This window comes from Pan troglodytes, chromosome 8 (assembly GCF_028858775.2).
Source record: "Pan troglodytes isolate AG18354 chromosome 8, NHGRI_mPanTro3-v2.0_pri, whole genome shotgun sequence".
NCBI classification, from domain to species: domain Eukaryota; kingdom Metazoa; phylum Chordata; class Mammalia; order Primates; family Hominidae; genus Pan; species Pan troglodytes.
Window position 1 is genome coordinate 104,288,594 of NC_072406.2, and position 19,980 is coordinate 104,308,573.

The window sequence follows — 19,980 nt, forward strand, 5'->3', positions numbered from 1 at the left end:
TAAATGCCATTTTTGTTGCTAATATAATAGATAAAATGAAAACTAGCAGTTATTTGCTAATTGCATAAATGCAGTACATTCTGCATTAGCCCATGCCTCACTAACAAGCTATAAAACACAAGATATAGGCAGAAATCTAAGCATAATCTTTATACCACTAAGCAAGAATTTTCCGATTTCTTTTCTTCTGTTCCTAATCATTTATTTGTAGTTAATGTAAAATTCCAACCAGTAGTACCCAATTTGAGTTAAAATTTTACATCACAACTTGATCTAATCTATATATTATTTACAAAACTGAATACATAGAGCATACCCAAGACCAACTCTGGACACAAGTTTCTCTGAGTTATTGATGAACCTCGCCTCCATAGCGATGGAGCTGAAAGAGGCCATCAACCACTAGTAGAAACATATCATCTATCTGGAGCAAGTCATTGGCTGTTCTGTTTACGCAACACCAGTTTTGCAGTTGTAGTTTTTGCTTTGACTGTAGGTGCTATTGCAATGATACATTAATGACTGTGCCTTAACTGCCCAGCTTCCAGGTGAGGAGGGTGTTGGAAAAGCAGCAGCAGAAAGGCAGACAGATCATGCACGCAGTTGCCACAATGAAAGGCAAGGGGCACCAGAACAGGAAGCAGGCATGGGTGTGGAGGAAGATGCAACCCGACACATAGTCAGGGTCCACAGACAGTGGTGACATCCGAGTGTGCTTCCTCAGTGCCACCAACTGAGCCTTACAGGGAGGCAGCATGAGTGAGACCCTGCAGGTGAGGTCTGCAGTACACCACGAAAGCCGTGTCCTCTTAGCAACTTCCTGTATGACTCCGATATCACCACTGTCAGTGCACATAAAAGATTCGGCCTGGGAGAAAGGCACTGTCTCACACAAGGACAGCAGTTGGTGGCAGGTTCTCTCTCTCTCTCTCTCTCTCTCTCTCTCTCACACACACACACACACACACACACGACATAATGAAGAGTTAGAGGGGAAAAAGCAATGAAACATTCTGTTGACTTAGCCAGATTTTAAACCCAGTGGTACTTCGGTTGGGTGACTTCATTCTCAGGGCCACAGGTTTGGCTGCACCTGGTGTTGTATAAATCCACCGTGACATCCCTAGAGAACTGCACTGTGACATCCCTAGTCTTACACTAAACCACTGTGATAAAGGAAAAGGCTTCTCAAAATCTCACATGTTCTGCTCATTCTGTCATTTTATTACCCAATTATCCATTACATTTCCAATCACTTTACATAACCAACCATTTTCATCGTTGTCACACTATTGTAAACCACATCAGCAAGTTAATACATAAAGCTTTGCATTTCAAAAAACTAGACACTTTAGTAACAATATTACAAAGGTTTTAGCTTCAAAAATAACTGAAAATGAAAAAAATAAACTTTTAAAGAATTAGCATCATAAAATTAATTTATTCCAATAAAAATACAAAATAATATTATGACATTGACCAGATATGAAAGTCCCTCCCAGAAACAACTCTATTAATGATTGAGAAAGCACTCCTTAAAGAAAATACGAAATAAAATGAAAAATATGTAAATATGTTTAATTTTTTTCTTAGCAAAAAATCTTTCTAAAAATAACAATGAAAATTTGTCTCAGTACAAAGGCTACATTACTATTGAAAAAATACCAGCATGAAGAAAAGGTACATATTTGACAGTAGAAAAATGATTTCAGTGAATCACAATGTCTAAAGTTTGCAATGAAAATAAATCTGCAATAAAGATTTATGCCTTTTTTCTTTTCTTTTTTTTTTTCTATTTTTTATACAAACAGTACAAACAGTATTGCACATAACAACAAATAGTCGAGGTTAGGTTATAGCCTTCAAAAAATCGACTAGTTCAAGTGTCACACCAAGGAAAGGCCACAGCAGGACCTGTGTTACCCAGGGGCTTCCCAGTCAAGTTGCAGGTCAGAACACCTCTGTGTTTTAAAAAATAATTTTTTTGAAGGACCCTCTCTTTTAATATAACATTAACAACTTGGGGGCACATTTATTTACAAAACAAAAGGGAACATGTTATAATTTAATAAACTAAAAAAGTTCTCTTTAAAAAAATACAAACAGAAGAACTCTTTCACAATCCTGGTCAGTCGCGCACAATCAACACTTGATTAGAAATATACAAATTAAGGGAAAGTAGTTTCCACCATCTATTCACAACTTTCAGCACCAAATGGAGTTTATTTTTTGTAACCTATTCTTCAGGACAATGTTTTTTGCCTTCACTTTAGCTTTATGCTGTACAATCTTCCAGCTTTTAAAAAAATCTCAGTGTTATTTTAATACATGAAAGAGGGGTGCTTCTTCAAAAAGTTTTGCTTCTTTCACATAATTAGGTAGATTTCTGTAGGTTAGATATGATCTTTAATATTATAGTTATAAAGCTCTAACTTCTTCATTTTCAAAAAACACAAATAAGCATGAAAAAAATAAAGTTACCCATCTGTTAAATCATTTTCTTGCAGAATTAAATTAATATATATTTTTCTGAATAAACTTACTTAGAAAATATCATTTTCTTTCCTATATTTCAAAATTGAGGTATTGCAAAAGATCATGTCAGTCAGAAAGCATGCCTTTTTCCTTAAAAAAAAAAAAAAAATCTGCCAACTTTTGAAAACTGTCTAGAATACAAAAAGTAGTAGTGCATAACAAAATTTCTTGTACAGATGAAAAAAAACCCACAAACATAGAAAAAAACAAACAAAACCACACCTGGGCTGGAAAAAAGCAATTATTACCAAAAAGCCTCAAAAAGGGGAGGATTCTAAAATAAGCATTTTTAATCCAGTAAAAAACTATTTTGTTTTTCCTTTTTGAAAACAAACTATAGCTTGAGAGCCAGTAATTGCAACTAAACATGGGAGAACAAAACAAAAACAAGCAACACTAACTTAAGACAGTACAAGGACATCACAGCACAGAAAACACAGCGACTTAAATCTATTCTGCAGTGTCATATCCAGTCAGATTGTCCCCAGAATTCCAAAACATAGGAAGAAGATTAAAAAAAGATTTACATAGTCTTGCAATCATTGTGTGTGTTTATATATTACTATCTGCAGCCCAAGGGTGAATGCTAGAAAAATGTCCACGCTAGTGCTAGCAGGCCTTCACTCTAGACCACGCTAGTGCTAGCAGGCCTTCATTCTAGACCACGCTAGTGCTAGCAGGCCTTCACTCTAGACCACGCTAGTGCTAGTAGGCCTTCATTCTACTCAAGCTTAACAGGATAAATCCAGGGAATTAAGTAGTTAGTTTCTCACTCAGACAACCAACTCTGCCCAGGCCATCTTATTTTGTACAGACATTTCTTTAGCATCACCATTACACAACTTTCTTAAAAATGTGCCTAGTTTGTCAATCTGACAACTTATCTCTATATCCTGTATATATTCTTAGTGTTTGTAAGCTAAGATGAGCTCTTTGGTTTTCTGGACAAGGTCTGAAGCTATGTAAAATGGTGCAAGCACTAAGAGATTGTAACTAAGAGCTCATGTGTTAGTTTATAATATATCAGTTATGAACTGTCAAGTTCATTAATGTCTGACAGAGGCTTTAAACAGTTAAGTTTGATCACAGTTAGACATAATCACTTTACTATATAAAATAAATTTCACAATATATAACAGAGCACCGCAAAGTACTTCATCTACCATCCACAAATTTGCTTGAAGAATATCCTACACCTAGGTTTTATATCGGTTGTAATATAGGTCATTCTGTTATGGGCTCTTCCCATTCAGAGCATTCCATTTATTGAGGCATGCCTTCCTCCGGTCAATTACCAATTCTTTGAATGAAAAAAACTTTTTTAAAAAAATGAGTATTTTTATAGCTTATATAGATTCTTAATTTGTGCATTGTGGGAACGTTTTATACTAGACATTGGATATAAAATTTATTGCATGCAGCAACCTGATTAAGTAAACATGCAGTCAGAAATAGTGACCTTCCACCGAAGCTTTCTGAAGTCTATTCTGATCTCCGTTCGGCAGCTGACTCTATCCCTAAAATCACAAAAGTGTGTTGTTGGGTTTTTGTGTTTAATTGATATCCTAGCCTGAATAGAGTATTATGGTATTAATAATACCATTTTAATAGCAGCAAAAGCTATTGCAGCATAAATTTACATAATACTAAAAGATCTAACCAAAATCCTCGGCAAAACAAAAATCAAACATGAAGGAAAAATAAAAGATCCAGCTTATGAGGTATCCTTACAAGTCAAAATAGAGAGCAACTAAAGGCTTATTTTCATGAAGGGTTATCCTTACTCTAAGTGACCCGAGCTAATGATTGCTGAATTGTTGTGAAGTTTTTGCTACATCTGCCACCTACTCACGAGTATTACCTTTGGTAAGTCTTGTCCTAGGGGCAACTCTCTAAGTTTCTGAAAATAAGTGCATGCTCCAGTTCAAAACAATCAGAACAACACCACCACAACAACAAACAAAAGAATCACAGACAGTAGCCTGACGGCCGCTGATGAGAATGGCAGTCTACATACTGTCACGAGTGACAAATCAGGTATAAAAAATTAAGGTACCAAGCAGACAAAGGTGTGAATCAAAGTGCAAATCAGTACCATTCTACACTCTGCAATTCTGCATTATACTGGACACTGAGTTCAGTAATATGACTGTAAATAATAATAATAATAATAATAATAATAAGACCCAATTCTTCTTTAAAAATCGAGAACGAATGCACAGATTTCCAGAACACTGTAAGCCCTGAGGCAGTGCCCTCTCTTTTCCCTCCTTGTTATCTACTCCAGTACTTGTGGCTGGGTCGGCCCGTGGCTCAGCTCCAGCGGAACGGGACGTGACGAGGGCGGTCGCCTCCCTCCTTCACCAGCGGTTTGTGGAACTCCCGCCCGGCTCGGGAATGTATGCTCGCCCAGCAGTATTCACAGTAATACTGCAGACAGGTGACGTTGGCACAGAAGAACGGGGCAAACTTCCCACCACAGCGTGTGCCCTGGCACTCATCACACATCTGATCATCCAGCACATATGGCTTTACTTCAACCTGGACCCAAAGAGGAAAAACAGAGAAAAATGGTTTAGCAAAGCTTCCTCACATGTCTTGCTTTTGAGAGTTTACACTATAGCTTCATCGTATGTCTCAATCAGACGCTGCTTTCAACTCTGCTGATACTGGATGGTAGTTGAGAGCATGGGCTTTGGAATAAGCTCCTTGATTTACATCTTGCGTGATATTAGACAAATTCTTAAAATCTCTGTGCCTCTGTTTGCTCTATCACTGTATCTGTAAAATGGGTATGTTTACACACACATAAACACATTACACACACACATTTGTGTAATCTGTAAATGGGTATAACAGTGTTTACATCAAAGGGTGCTGGGGAGGATTAAGAGGGGCTGTGCACGTCAAAGCATATGAGCTGAATCCTGAAAGCCGGGCAGCATCTGACAATGCAGGCAAAGAAGAACATTGCAGGGAGAGGAAGCAGCCAGGACAAAGGCCATAAGCAGGAGGAGGCAGGCACATCCTTGTGGGAGATGCTGTGGCTGAAGCCAGGCCCGAGGGCAAGAGGCACAATGAATATGGGAGGAGCTGAAGGGAGATGCTGCTGTGAGGCTGTGCACCTCAGTGTCGTAATGACACAGCTCCCTGAGACTAACACCCCAACATTGCATACCATGGACTGGAGAGGAAAAGGGACTCACAGCTGAGGTGTTAAGAAGCTACTATAATAACTGGGGCTTTTTTATTTTTGGAACTTTCTCTGTTGCCTTAATCTCCCCCCAACACTGGAAACTTCAATAGAAGACAACTTTTCATCATAGCCCTTTAGGGAACCTTTTTAAATCTAAACGAAGCAAAGCTGCATGACTGAAAACCAAAAAAAGAAAAAAGTTACCACGTTCTCACCCACTTTCCTTTCCTAAAACTTTAGAAAAGAAACATCATTAACTTTATTATTATTTTTTTAATTATTATTTTTTGAGATGGAGTCTCACTCTGTCGCCAGGCTGGAGTGCAGTGGTGCGATCTTGGCTCACTGCAAACTCTGCCTCCCAGGTTCAAGTGATTCTCCTGCCTCAGCCTCGCGAGTAGCTGGGATTACAGGAGTGCGCCACCACGCTCGGCTAATTTTTTTCTTTTTTCTTTTTTTTTGAGATGGAGTCTTGCTCTGTCGCCCAGGCTGGAGTGCAGTGGCACGATCTCGGCTCACTGCAAGCTCTGCCTCCCAGGTTCACGCCATTCTCCTGCCTTAGCCTCCTGAGTAGCTGGGACTACAGGCACCCGCCACCACGCCTGGCTAATTTTTTGTATTTTTAGTAGAGACGGGGTTTCACTGTGTTAGCCAGGATGGTCTCGATACCCTGACCTCGTGATCCACCCGCCTCGGCCTCCCAAAGTGCTGGGATTACAGGCGTGAGCCACCATGCCTGGCACACTCGACTTATTTTTTGTATTTTTAGTAGAAACGGGGTTTCACCATGTTAGCCAGGCTGGTCTCAAACTCCTGACCTCAGGTGATCTGCCTGCCTCAGCCTCCCAAAGTACTGGGATTACAGGCGTAAGCCACCATGCCTGGTCGAAATAGTATCTTATTGTGGTTTTGATTTGCATTTTTCTAATGACTGACAATGTTTAGCATTTTTTTCATGTGCTTGTTGTCCATTTGTATATCTTCTTTGGAGATATACAACTCAATGGGGAAATGCATAGAGAATAATTCACATAAGAATTCACAGACAATTCACATAAAAATATTTGTATTAGCTGGTTGTGGTGGGAAGCAGCTGCAATCCCAGCTACTCAGGAGGCTGAGGTGAGAGGATCACTTGAGCCCAGGAGTTCAAGCCTGGCCTGAGCAGCATACTGTTTCCCTGGCTCTTAAAGAAAAAAAAAAAAGATGTTCATATTTACTCGTAGTCAGGAGAAAAACTGATGCCATTTTATTCTCATCAGACTGGCAAACATTTAAAAGACTGATAACTATTTCTCATCATTTGCTGATAGAAATATGAATTGCTACATCTTTTTTTTTTTTTTGAGACGGCGTCTCACTCTTGTTGCCCAGGCTGGAGTGCAATGGCGCAATCTCAGCTCACTGCAACCTCCACCTCCCACAACCTCCACCTCCCAGGTTCAAGCGATTCCCCTGCCTCCGCCTCCCAAGTAGCTGGGATTACAGGCGCCCATCACCACACCCAAATATAATTTTTATATTTTTAGTAGAGATGGGGTTTCACCGTGTTGGCCAGGCTGGTCTCAAATTCCTGACCTCAGGTGATCCACCTGCCTTGGCCTCTCAAAGTGCTGGGATTACAGGAGTGAGCCACCACACCTGGCCTGCTACAACATTTTTGAAAAGCAAACTAGCAAATTATTCAAATTAAAAATATGTATACCCTTCGACCCAAGAATCCCACAGTTGGATATTGTTCCTGCTGTAATCCCAATGCTTGGAAATAGAGCCACCAGATGTGAGGACATATGTAAAGTATATCCATTGCAAGACTTGTCCACAATGGCAAAAAATCAGAAGCAAAGTAAATGTCTACCTACAGGGAAACACTTGAATAAAGTGTGGGTTATCTATTCCCATGGAATATCATGCAGCCATGAAAAAGACTTAATTAGTGCTCCATCAGTTGATGAGAAGAGATTTCCATTACACAGGGATATTAGGACCAAGTGGAATGATGGATACAAATACCTACTGCAAGCTGTAAAATGCTTAACAAACATACGTAAGGTCATGTAATACATTTGTGCTGATATTTGAAAATGCAGTATTCATAAAACAGCACCTTCTGTCTATTTGGGCTTCCAACTAAGCTTGGTAACAATGCTCCTTACTGCCTGAAGGGTTTTGAGGGATCTAGTCTACACAGTATTTCAGATGTGTCATGAAGGTTTTCATAACTGCCTCGAGGCCAGAGGCACAGAGTGATGCCTTATTTACCAGCTCTCTTAGGGAATAACATATACCTCAAGTTATTCTTCCAGAAACCAGGCACTTCTCCTTTTTGGTGCCAACATATCTTGAATGTTGATGTTTTTTGATGAAAATCTTGCTAAAATGTACTAGTCCCCCACCCCCTCTTAAGCAGGAGACATTACGAACATTCTTCATAAGGAATGCCAAGTAATACAATGCAGTAGAGAGTTTTCACTTTTTCTGTCGGCCCCCTTCAAAAGCTGGTGGTCTGCTATCATATCTAAAACACCTTCCAAACACCTCTTTTAAGTTTGCAATTTCCCATCATTTTCGTTTTGCCTAGAAAGCTAGAAAAATCAAGTTTGTGAAGAGCTGAACATTAAATGCCAATAGATATGACTCTTAATATGGTGAAAAAAAATTAGGCTGGGTGCAGTGGCTCATACCTGTAATCCCAACACCTTGGAAGGGTGAGGCAGGAGGATCCTTTGAGCCCAGGAGTTCGAGACTAGCCTGGGCAACAACAACAAAAAAATTAGCTATGTGTTGTGGTATGCACCTGTAGTCCCAGCTACTTGGGAGGCTGAGGCGGGAAGATCCCTTGAGCCCAAGAGATAGAAGCTGCAGTGAGCCAAGATTGTGTCATTGTACTCCAGCCTGGGTGACACAGTGAGACCCTGTCTCAAAAATATATATGTAATAATAGTAAGAATAAACAAAGAACGTGGCTTTTGGATTGTGACTGTGCTCTCACAGGCCTTTCCTGAAAGCTTCCAGAGGGCAGTCTTCCAGATGAGCGAGGGTGCTGTCCCTGCAGAGCTGCTCCTGCACCTGTTCATGAGGTGTTGTCTGAAGAGCAGAGGCTTGCCCAAAAACAAGACACACACCACGATGCTCCACAAACACAGATGTGCAAGTTAGCTACTACGACCTCTCAAACAGCAACAGTCAAACAGTATTTCTGGACTAAAATCAACAGAAGACAGGCAGAGCAAGATGGAAGAATAGAAGTCTCCAGCCATCAACCTCCACCCGACCCATGCCCCACAAGAACAGGAAGTTAATAACTATCTACACAGAAAAAAATACCTTTAGAAGAGCCAAAAATCAGGTAGGCCCTCGTAGTACCTGGTTTTATCTTCATATTGCTGAAAGAAGCACTGAGGAGTCAGAAAAATAGTCCCGAATCACCACACATTTAAACCAGCCCAAGCCTGAGGGGAATCTCTGATTCCAGCAGTGGGAAATTGAGTTCCCCCAAACCTCGCCACTGTGGGCTACAGTGCTCTGTGTCTCTAAATCAGCTTGAAAGTCCGTCTAGGCCATAAGGACTGCAACACTTAGGTGAGTCCTAGTGCTGAACTAGGCCCAGAGACAGTGGATTCGGGGGGCACGTGGACTACTGAGACATCAGTCAAGGGAGTGGTGGCATCACCCCTGCCCTAACCCCAGGCTGCACAGCTCATGGCTCCAAAAGAGACCTCTTCCTTCAGTTTGAAGAGAGGAGAGGAAAAAGTGGGAAGAGCTTCGTCTTGCATCTTGGATACCAGCTCAGCCACAGAAGGATAGGGCTCAGTCAGAGTTGTGAAGTCCCTTTTCCAGGCCCTACCTCCCAGGTGACATTTCTAGACACACCTTGGGCCAGAAGGGAACCCGCTGCCTTGAAGGAAGGACCCAGTCCTGGCTGCATTCATTACCTGCTAGCTGAAGAGCCCTTGGGCCCTGAATAGCCAGCAGTGACACTCAGGACCTTGGGTGAGCCTCTGAGACTTGCTGGCTTCAGGTACCAGTACGGCCACAGTTGGGTAGAGCACTGGGCAGCCTCCTGGGGTCCCCAACTCTAGGACTTGACTCTTGAATGGCATTTCTGGACCTGCCCTGGGCCAGAGGGGAGCCTAGTGCCCTGAAATATGGGTTGCAGGCCAGGCAGTGCTTACCACGAGCTGACTTAAGAGCCCTAGGGCCTTAACGGCCTGGCAGTACTTCTCATGGCTTGGGGTGGCGGTGGCTGAAAAGTAAGACTCCTCTGCCTTTGGAAAGGGGAGGGAAGAGTGGGAAAGACTGCAATTGTGGTTTGAGTACCAGCTCAGTCACAATACAATAGAATACCAGGTAGACTTCTAAGGTTTTCCACTTAAGTACAATCAGATGCCCGGAGAGCACCTCTGAGTCTGCCCAGAGGCTTGGGGAATCTCGCTGCCCTAAAGGGAAAGCCACAAGCCTGGCTGGCTTTGCCACCTGCTGATAGTAGTGCCCCAGGGCCCTGAGCGAACACAGGCAGTAACCAGGGCGTGGTTATGGCAGGCCTTAGGCAAAAGCCAGTACTGTGCCGGCTTCAGGTCGGACACAGCACAGTCAGAGTGGTGGTGGCCACAGGGGTGCTTGTGTCACTCCACCCCCAGCTTTAGGTGGCTGAGAACAGAGAGACTGTTCGTTTGGGAAAGTAAGGGAAGAGAACAAGAATCTCTGCCTGGTAATGCAGAGAATTCTCCCAGATCTTGCCCAAGACCATCAAGGCAGCACGTCTATGAGTCTGCAGGAACCACAGCATTACTGGGCATGGGTGACCCCTAAAGCAGAAACAGCTTAGAATACAACACCCAAGTCCTTTCACATATCTGGAAAACCTTCCCAAGAAGGACAGGTATAAATAAGCCCAGACAGTGAAGACTACAACGAATATCTAATTCTTCAATGCCCAGACACCAAAGAACATTTACCAGCATCAACACCATCCAGGAAAACATGACCTCACCAAATAAACTAAATAAGGCACCAGGGACCAATCCTGGAGAAAAAGAGATATGTGACCTTTCAGACAGAGAATTCAAAATAGTTGTGCTGAGGAAACTCAAAGAAGAGACAAAGGTCACTATATAATGATAAAGGGGTCACTTCAACAAAAGGATATCACAATTTTAAATATCGGGCCGGGCACAGTGGCTCATGCCTGTAATCCCTGTACTTTGGGAGGCCAAGGTGGGTGGATCACCTGAGGTCAGGAGTTTGAGACTAGCCTGGCCAACACGGCAAAACCCTGTCTCTACTAAAAAATACAAAAAAAATTAGCAGGCATGGTGGCAAGTAACTGTAATCCCAGCTACCCAGGAGGCTGAGGCAGGAAAATCACTTAAACCCCAGAGGTGGAAGTTGCAGTGAGCTGAGATCGTGCCACTGCACTCTGGCCTGGGTGACAGAACAAGACTCCATCTCAAAAATACATATATATATATATAAATTAATTATATATATACACCCAACACTGGAGCACCCAGATATAGAAGGCAAATATTAGTGCTAAAGAGAAAGATAGGCTCCAATACAATAATAGCTGGAGACTTCAACACCCTACTTTCATCACTGGCTAGATCTTCTAGACCAAAAATCAATAAAGAAACATCTTTATTGATGAAAGATGCAGATTTAATCTACACTATTGAACAAAGGGATCTAACAGATATTTATAGAACATTTCATCCAAAAGCTACAGAATACACGTTCTTTTCCTCAGCACACGGATCATCCTCAAGGATAGATCATATGTTAGGTCACAAAGTAAGTCTTAAAACATTCAAAAAAATTGAAATAATATCAAGCATCTTCTGTAACCACAATGGAATAAAACTGGAAATTAATAACAAAAGGAATTTTGGAAACTATACAAATACATGAGTGGGGCACAGTGGCTCACGCCTGTAATCCCAGCACTTTGGGAGGCCAAGGCAGGTGGATCGCTTGAGGTCAGGAGTTTGAGACCAGCCTGACTAACATGGTGAAACCCCGTCTCTACTAAAAATACAAAATTAGCCAGGCATGGTAGCACATGCCTGTAATCCCAGCTACCTGGAAGCTGAGGCAGGAGAATCGCTTGAACCTGGGAGGTGGAGGTTACAGTGAGCCGAGATATTGCGCCATTGCACTCCAGCCTGGGTGACAAAAGTGAAACTCTGTCAAAAAAAAAAAAAACAAAACAAAACAAAGAAAAAACAAATACAAGGAAATTAAGCAATATGCTCCTGAATGACCAGTGGGTCAATGAAGAAATTAAGAAGGAAACTGAAAATTTTCTTGAAACAAATGATAATGAAAACACAACATACCAAAACCTATGGATACAGCAAAAGCAGTACTAAGAGGAAAGTTTATAGTGTAAGCCTACATCAAAAAGGGGGAAAAACTTCAAAAAAACAATCTAATGATGAAACTTAACTAGAAACACAAGGGAGAACGAAACCCAAAATTAATAGAAGAAATAATAAAGATCAGAGTAGAAATAAAATGCAATTGAAATGAAAAAGACAATAGAAAAGTTAAACAAAACTGACAAACTTTTAGCCAGACTAAGAAAAAGAAAAGATTCAAATAAATAAAATCAGAAATCACAAGGTCAGGAACTTGAGACCAGCCTGACCCACATGGTGAAACCCTGTCTCTACTAAAAATACAAAAATTAGCTGGGCATAGTGGTATGTGCCTGTACTCCCAGCTACTGGGGAGGCTGAGGCAGGAGAATCAGTTGAACCCGGGAGGCGGAGGTTGCAGTGAGCCAAGATCGCGCCACTGTAATCCAGCCTGGCGACAGAGCGAGACTCCTCAAAAAAAAAAAAAAAAAAAAAAAAATCAATCATATCAACAGAATGGAGGATAAAAACCATATTATCATTTTAATTGATGCAGAAAAAGTATTTGATAAAATTCAAAATCCCTTCATGATAAAAACCCTCGGCTGAGTGCAGTGGCTCACTCCTGTAATCCTAGCACTTTGGGAGGCCAAGGTGGGTGAATCACTTGAGGTCAGGAATTTGAGACCAGCCTGGTCAACATGGTGAAACCCCATCTCTACCAAAAATATAAAAAAATTAGCCAGGTGTGGTGGCGCACACCTGTAACCCCAGCTACTTGGGAGACTGAGGCACGAGAATCCAGGAGGTGGAGGTTGCAGTGAGCCAAGATCATGCCACCGCACTCTAGCCTGGGTGACAGAGGAAGACCTTGTCTAAAAATATATATATAAATCAAAATAGATTAAAATCTTAAATCTAAGACCTCAAACTATGAAGCTACTAAAGGAAAACACTGGGAAAAATCTTTAGGACATTGGTCTTGGCAAAAATTTCTTGAGCAAAACCCCCCAACAAACAGACAACCAAAGCAAAAATGGACAAATAGGATCACATCAAGTTAAAAAACTTCTGCACAGCAAAGGATAAAATCAACAAAGAGACAACCCACTGAATGGGAGAAAATATTTGCAAACTACCCATCTGACAAGGGATTCATAACCAGAATATGTAAGGAGCTCAAACAACTCTATAGGAAAAAAATCTAATAAACCAATCAGATATGGGCAAAAGATTTGAACAGACATTTCTCAAAAGAAGACATACAGATGGCAAACGGAATATGAAAAGGTGCTCAACATCACTGATCATCAGGGCAATGCAAATCAAAACCACAATGAGATATCATCTCATCTCAGTTAAAATGGTTTATATCCAAAAGACAGGCAATAGCAAATGCTGGTAAGGATGTAGAGAAAAGGGAACCCTTGTACACTGTTGGTTGGAATGAAAATTAGTACAACCACCACGGAGAACAGTTTGGAGTTTCCTTAGAAAAGTAAAAATTGAGCTACCATATGATTTAGCAATCCCACTGCTGGGTATATACCCAAAAGAAAGGACATCAGTCTATCGAAGAGATATCTGCACTCCTATGTTTGTTGCAGCACTGTTCACAATAGCTAAAATTTGGAAGCAACCTAAGTGTCCATCAACAGATGAATGGGCCGAGTACGATGGCTCATACCTGTAATCCCAGCACTTTGGGAGGCCAGGGCAAGTGGATCACCTGAGGTCAGGAGTTCGAGATCAGCCTAGACAACATGGTAAAACCCTGTTTCTACTAAAAATACAAAAATTAGCTGGGTGTGGTGGCGGGTGCCTGTAATCCCAACTACTAGGGACACTGAGGCAGAAGAATCGCTTGAACCCGGGAGGTGGAGGTTGCAGTGAGCCAAGATCGCGCCACTGCACTCCAGCCTGGGCGAAAAGAGCGAAATTCTGTCTCAAAACAACAACAACAACAACAACAACAACAACATATGAATAGATAAAGCAAATGTGGAACATATACACAATGGAGTTCCATTCAGCCATAAAAAAGAATAAGATCCAGCCATTTGCAACAACATGGATAGAACTGGAGATCACTATGTTAAGTGAAATAAGCTAGACACAGAAAGACAAACATCACATGTTCTCACTTATTTGTGGGATCTAAAAATCAAAACAATTGAACTCATGTACATAGAGAGTAGAAGGATAGGCTGGGAAATGTAGTGGGAAGCTGTGGTGGGGCAGGAGATGGAGATGGATAATGGGTACAAAAAAATCAGAAAGAATGAATAAGACCTACTATTTCATATCACAACAGGGTGACTATAGTCAATAATAACTTAATTGTATATTAAAATAAGGAGTGTAATTGGATTGTTTGTAAGTCAAAGGATAAATGTTTGAGGGGATGGATACCCCATTCTCCATGATGTGCTTATTTCACATTGTATACCTATATCAAAATATCTACTATCTACACCCACTATGTATAAAAATTTGGCTTGGCACAGTGGTGCACATCTGTAATCCCAACACTTTGGGAAGTGGAAGCAGGTGGATCACTTGAGGTCAGGAGTTTGAGACCAGTCTGGTTAACATGGTGAAACCCAATCTCTACTGAAAATACAAAAATTAGCCAGGTGCGGTGGTGGCGCCTGTAATTCCAGCTACTCCAGAGGCTGAGTGAGGCAAGAAAATCACTTGAACCTGGGAAGCGGAGGTTGCAGTGAGCCGAGATCACACCACTGCACTCCAGCCTGAGCAACAGATTGAGACCCTGTCTCAAAAAAAAAAAAAAAAAAAAAAAATTAGCCAGGCATGGTGGCACACACCTATAATCCCAGCTAAAATTGCCAACAAAAATAGAAAATAAAATAAATTGTTAAAGAATAAAAGGACATAAGGAACCAAAAACAAACAAACAAAAAAACAAAAGAGAAGTAGCTGCATGAAGGAGATGGGTGTTTAGGTTGGCTCGTACTGAAGGGTGATTATTTTGGGTCAAGTGGATTCACCCACATGACTAGTATTTATGGAGTGCCTGTTCCTTGTCAGCCACCTTATTAAAACTGAAATGAATTGTAGACCAATACAAAGTTCTTTCCTAAAATAACTTATGCTCTATAAAACAGTTTCTGAAAAGCATTCCCAAACCATTTGTGGTTTTTGCCATATCCCAGTCCCATCTATACTATTACCTAATATTTTAGTAGATTATCCAAATTAACTCTATTTTTCCCAACAAACAAATACATAACAAAATAAAAACCGGCTTATCTGTTAACCACTACGATTACCTGGAATATCATTAACCTATGATACTTTGGACATACCAGTCTGGTGAGATCACGTTACTGATCTATATTACCATTAAAGCTCAAATACTAGAGTCCCATGCAGAGCTGATCAGATCGTTAAGCTGAACCTCTGTTTCAAAGGGCCTTGCAGGCAAAGGAGATGAGAACTACCTATGGAGAGACACTTAGATTCCTACTCATAAGACTAATGGAGATGACTATACCCAAAGACGCTGAAGAATACATGTAATTTACTGATGAGCTTGTAACCACTAAGGATAAGATGGATTGATATGGAGCCTTAGATGAGTGGCTAGAGAAGTTGGTAAAGGGAATAATATATTTAGAATGCTACAGACAAAGAGAAAGCCATACTTTTTAACAAACTGATCTCAATGCTTAATTGCTTTGTTTCTAACAAGCTAGAGAAAATATTTCCGTCTGCAGTCATTTTGTTATTACTCAAAAAACTGACCTCCTGAAGTAAATAAAGCAATGGCTAAACAACTCTTAGTGGCAGAGAATAGACACTAGGGAGACGGTAAACTATTCGCAGGTGCAGAATTCCTTCTCAGACCTCAAAAGTTGTAGTAATAGAAAGGAGGCATTGGCCAAGGTCAGGCTAAGTTTGAGTTATGTACTAAAAGTTCTATTAAGGACAGCCAAAGACTGGCCTCTGTTACAGTCTGTCTTTGGTGGTGGGAACAACCAAATAAATCAGTCAGACACCGGCCGGGCCCAGTGGCTCACGCCTGTAATCCCAGCACTTTGGGAGGCCAAGGCAGGCAGATCATGAGGTCAAGAGATTGAGACCATCCTGTCCAACATGGTGAAACCCCCGTCTCTACTAAAAATACAAAAATTAGCCAGGTGTGGTGGCGTGCACCTATAGTCTCAGCTACTTGGGAGACTGAGGCAGGAGAATAGCTTGAACCCAGGAGGCAGAGGTTGCAGTGAGCCAAGATCACACCACTGCACTCCAGCCTGGTGACAGAGCGAGACTCAGTATCCAAAAAAAAAAAAAAAAAATCAGTCAGATATCTAGTTATCCTCAGGCATGTAAAGCATGCTTATGAGTGACTAGAAGGCAAGTAGAAACAAGGATTTCAGATAACAGAATCAAAGTAGACAAGCTGGAAAAAGAAGCAAAGTGAAGCGATATAATTTAATAGGAATAAATCTAAGGCTGGTATCTAGTCAGAAAAATTGGCAGCACACAGCCAAAGTGTAGTATTGGGTCAAAAAAAGAAAGAAAGAAAAAAATTGGCAAAAAATTGGTAAGTCAAAGTGTAAAGAAGATGTAGTTAAGCAGCACATCAAGCAAGGCTTTAACTCAAAGAATCAGGAATATGAAGAGGCTGACAAAAGAACAAACCTAATCTAAGGATCTGTTGCAGGTCATAAGAAGGAAAACAATGAACTCGAGGTCATGGGTGTGAAGGGCAGAAGAGATGTGTAGAGTTGCCATACTATATCAGAGGAAAGAGATAATGACATGAGCACCTCTGTGCTTAAGAGAAATCTAGCAAACAGAGGTCAATCCAGAGAATACTGGCTCCAGTGGTGATTTCAGAGAACCCAGAAGATAAGAGTAGGTGAGAAGTAGTATGGGGGCTACTTGAATGGAAAACATTAGCTCTGAGGTTGGGTTCCTCTTCTGGCTTCAAAGGAGAGGCTCTCATAATCACATTGTTGGGGTAAACTACTGGACACAGGGACTTGAGTGAGTACCTTCTGTCTCTCTCCAGACTACCCAGAGATTTAGGCCAAATGCTACAAGGGGCCATTGCATTGTCAGGCTTTATCAACAGAGGCAAAATATTTAGACCACTGAAAGGAATAGCCAGCTGTACTCTGGGTAAGAAACCTCAACTCTGGCTTTCCATTTTGAGCACCTCACTTTAGAAGGACATGACATTGTCAGAAGGACCTGACTCACTTGGAGATCCTACACTATGCTGGCTGAAAGGAGGCCATGATTCACAATAGAGACATCTATAATATGGCCATAGACATCCACAGCATTTCCAGGATCAGAAGTAGAAACTCCACCAACTACAGGCTGTCCCGTGGTCACTGTTTAATGTGAGCTCAATATACCGTGTGTTTCAGAAATACTCTGATAGCTCTTAGGAATGAATTATATTCATTAAAGAGGTATACCTCAGTAATGAGGAATTTAGTTTCTTTGAACTTTTCTTTTTTAACTCACTAGGTTACTTCGAGAAATCAGACCATACAAAGTAGTTATCAATGATAAAGAGAAGTGAGAAATCAACTGATAACATAAGCAAGCTGTTGACACAACATTTTCAATTGTTAAAGGCAACACAACAGAGCTAAGTCTAGACACAAGATAACCAGAGCTCACTGCCATGATAGATAATGTCCCCCATATTGGGTAATCAATGTATTAGTTAAGAAGGTTGCAAATATATGACTCAATCAAGAGAAGAGAATTTCTTTACTTTTTAATTTTTAATTTTACTTTTGAGACAGGGTCACTCGCTCTGTCACCCAGGTTGGAGTGCAGTGGCGTGATCTTGGCTCACTGCAACCTCCATCTCCTGGATTCAAGTGATTCTCGTGCATCAGCCGCCTGAGTAGCTGGAATTACAGGCATGTGCCACCATGCCTGGCTAATTTTTGTATTTTTAGTAGAGATGGTGTTTCACCATGTTGGCCAGGCTGTTCTTGAACTCCTGGCCTCAAGTGATCTGCCCGCTTTGGCCTCCCAAAGTGCTAGGATTACAGGCATGAGCCACCACACCTGGCTAAAGAGCATTTCTAAAATGAGTATTATTTCTGACCAATAGAGGAAAATTTCAACCCCAGTTCACTGTTTTTTTTAGACACATTCCTGAGGTCTGAGAAAATCTAAGGGAACATAGCACCTCAAATAAGTTTAATAAATTACATTTAAACTACAATAGCTTCATTTAAAGAGTACATCTGGGACTCAGTGCTTTAACATGAGCCCTTTTAGAATCAGTTCAAGTCATAATTTGAACTCACACCTGGGTTTTGCCTGTCCTTTAAAAAGTCAGCTCGGCCAGGTGCAGTGGCTCACACCTATAATCCCAGCACATTGGGAGGCCGAGGCGCAGAGATCATTTGAGCTCAGGAGTTCGAGACCAGCCTGGGCAACATGCTGAGACCCCCCCACCTCTATCAAAAACACAAAAAATTGGCCAGGCGTGGTGGTGCACTCCTGTGGTTCCAGCTACTCGGGAGGCTGAGGTGTGAGAATCACTTGAGTCTGGAAGGCAGGAGTTGCTGTGAGCTAAGACTGCACCACTGCACTCCAAACTGGGTGACAGAGTGAGACCTCGTCTCAAAAAAAAAAGTCAGCTCAGCCAAAATCCTGAAACTATGACTCTTTAGAGTCAAATCAAGCAGAGATCAGTAATAATGTATCAAAGTTCTCCTTTTTAAAAAATATACTAGGCAATAGCTAGGAAAAGAGCAGCACTAAAAACTTGGTTTTAGAACTATTTAAGGGAAAAATGTTTTAAAAATTAAGGGTTGTGCTGGGTATGGTGAGGTGTGCCTGTAATCCCAGCTACTTGGGAGGCTGATGCACTTGAGCCCAGGAGTTCAAGTCTAGCCTGAACAGCATCTCCAAAAATAAATAGATAGACAGATAGATAGATAAATAAATAAGTAAATAAATAAAATTAAGGGTTGAGTATAAATGTCCCTGTTTTCAGATCTGGTCTTAATGTGAACCTGGGCACCCCATGAAAGGGCCCTGGCTGACTTAGGCCATCTCCTAACATCTGGAGCAACATAGCTTCTTGGAAAGCCCATTTATCTGGTGTGCTAAAAGGTTTTAAACATAATGTGATCATAATCTTCTTGGCATGTGTCATACAGTACATCTAGCCAGGCCTAAAAACCACCGTAACCTCATTAATATTCCCACTAAATATGGTGTCTTTCTGGTCGCTAAAGCAGGGCCTCCACCAGCAGACAATACAAAGAATGTCTAAACATAAATTTTGGCTGGGCGCGATAGCTCACACCTGTAATTCTAGCACTTTGGGAGGCCGAAGCGGGCGGATCACTTGAAGTCAGTAGTTAGAAACCAGCCTGGCCAACATGGTGAAACCCCATCTATACTAAAAATACAAAAAAACATTAGCCGGGCATGATGGTAGGTGCCTGTAATCCCAGCTACTTGGGAGGCTGAGGCAGGAGAATTGCTTGAACCTGGGAGGTGGAGATTGCAGTGAGTCGAGATCACGCCACTGCACTCCAGCCTGGGTGACACAGCCGAGACTCCATCTCAAAAAATAAATAAAAATAAAAATAATAAATAAATTTATTTTTTTATAAATAAAAAATTTTATTAATAAAAAAAACTATGAGCTGGAATGCTGTTGTTTAGAAAGCAGATGACAGATGCCTAGAAAATTAAAGTGGTGGCCAGGCGCAGTGGCACACGCCTGTAATCACAGCACTTTGAGAGGCCGAGGTGGGTGGATCACCTGAGGTCAGGAGTTCGAGACCAGCCTGACCAACATGGAGAAACCCCATCTCTACTAAAAATACAAAATTAGCCAGGCATGGTGGCGCATGCCTGTAGTCCCAGCTA

The 19,980-nt window shown here is 41.3% G+C and overlaps 1 protein-coding gene across 16 annotated transcripts in view; it reads right to left on the reverse strand.

Annotated features, from left to right (window-relative positions):
- Positions 1-1,203: 1,203 nt before the first annotated feature.
- CPEB3 (cytoplasmic polyadenylation element binding protein 3) overlaps positions 1,204-19,980 on the reverse strand; it is a 242,765-nt gene continuing 223,988 nt past the window's right edge. For all 16 annotated transcript variants that reach the window (XM_016918864.4, XM_016918862.4, XM_016918865.4 and 13 more), the window contains one exon: positions 1,204-5,076. In XM_016918864.4, the coding sequence (XP_016774353.1) occupies positions 4,849-5,076 (228 nt within the window). In that variant the 3' untranslated portion in view covers positions 1,204-4,848. The remainder of the gene's footprint in view (positions 5,077-19,980) is intronic.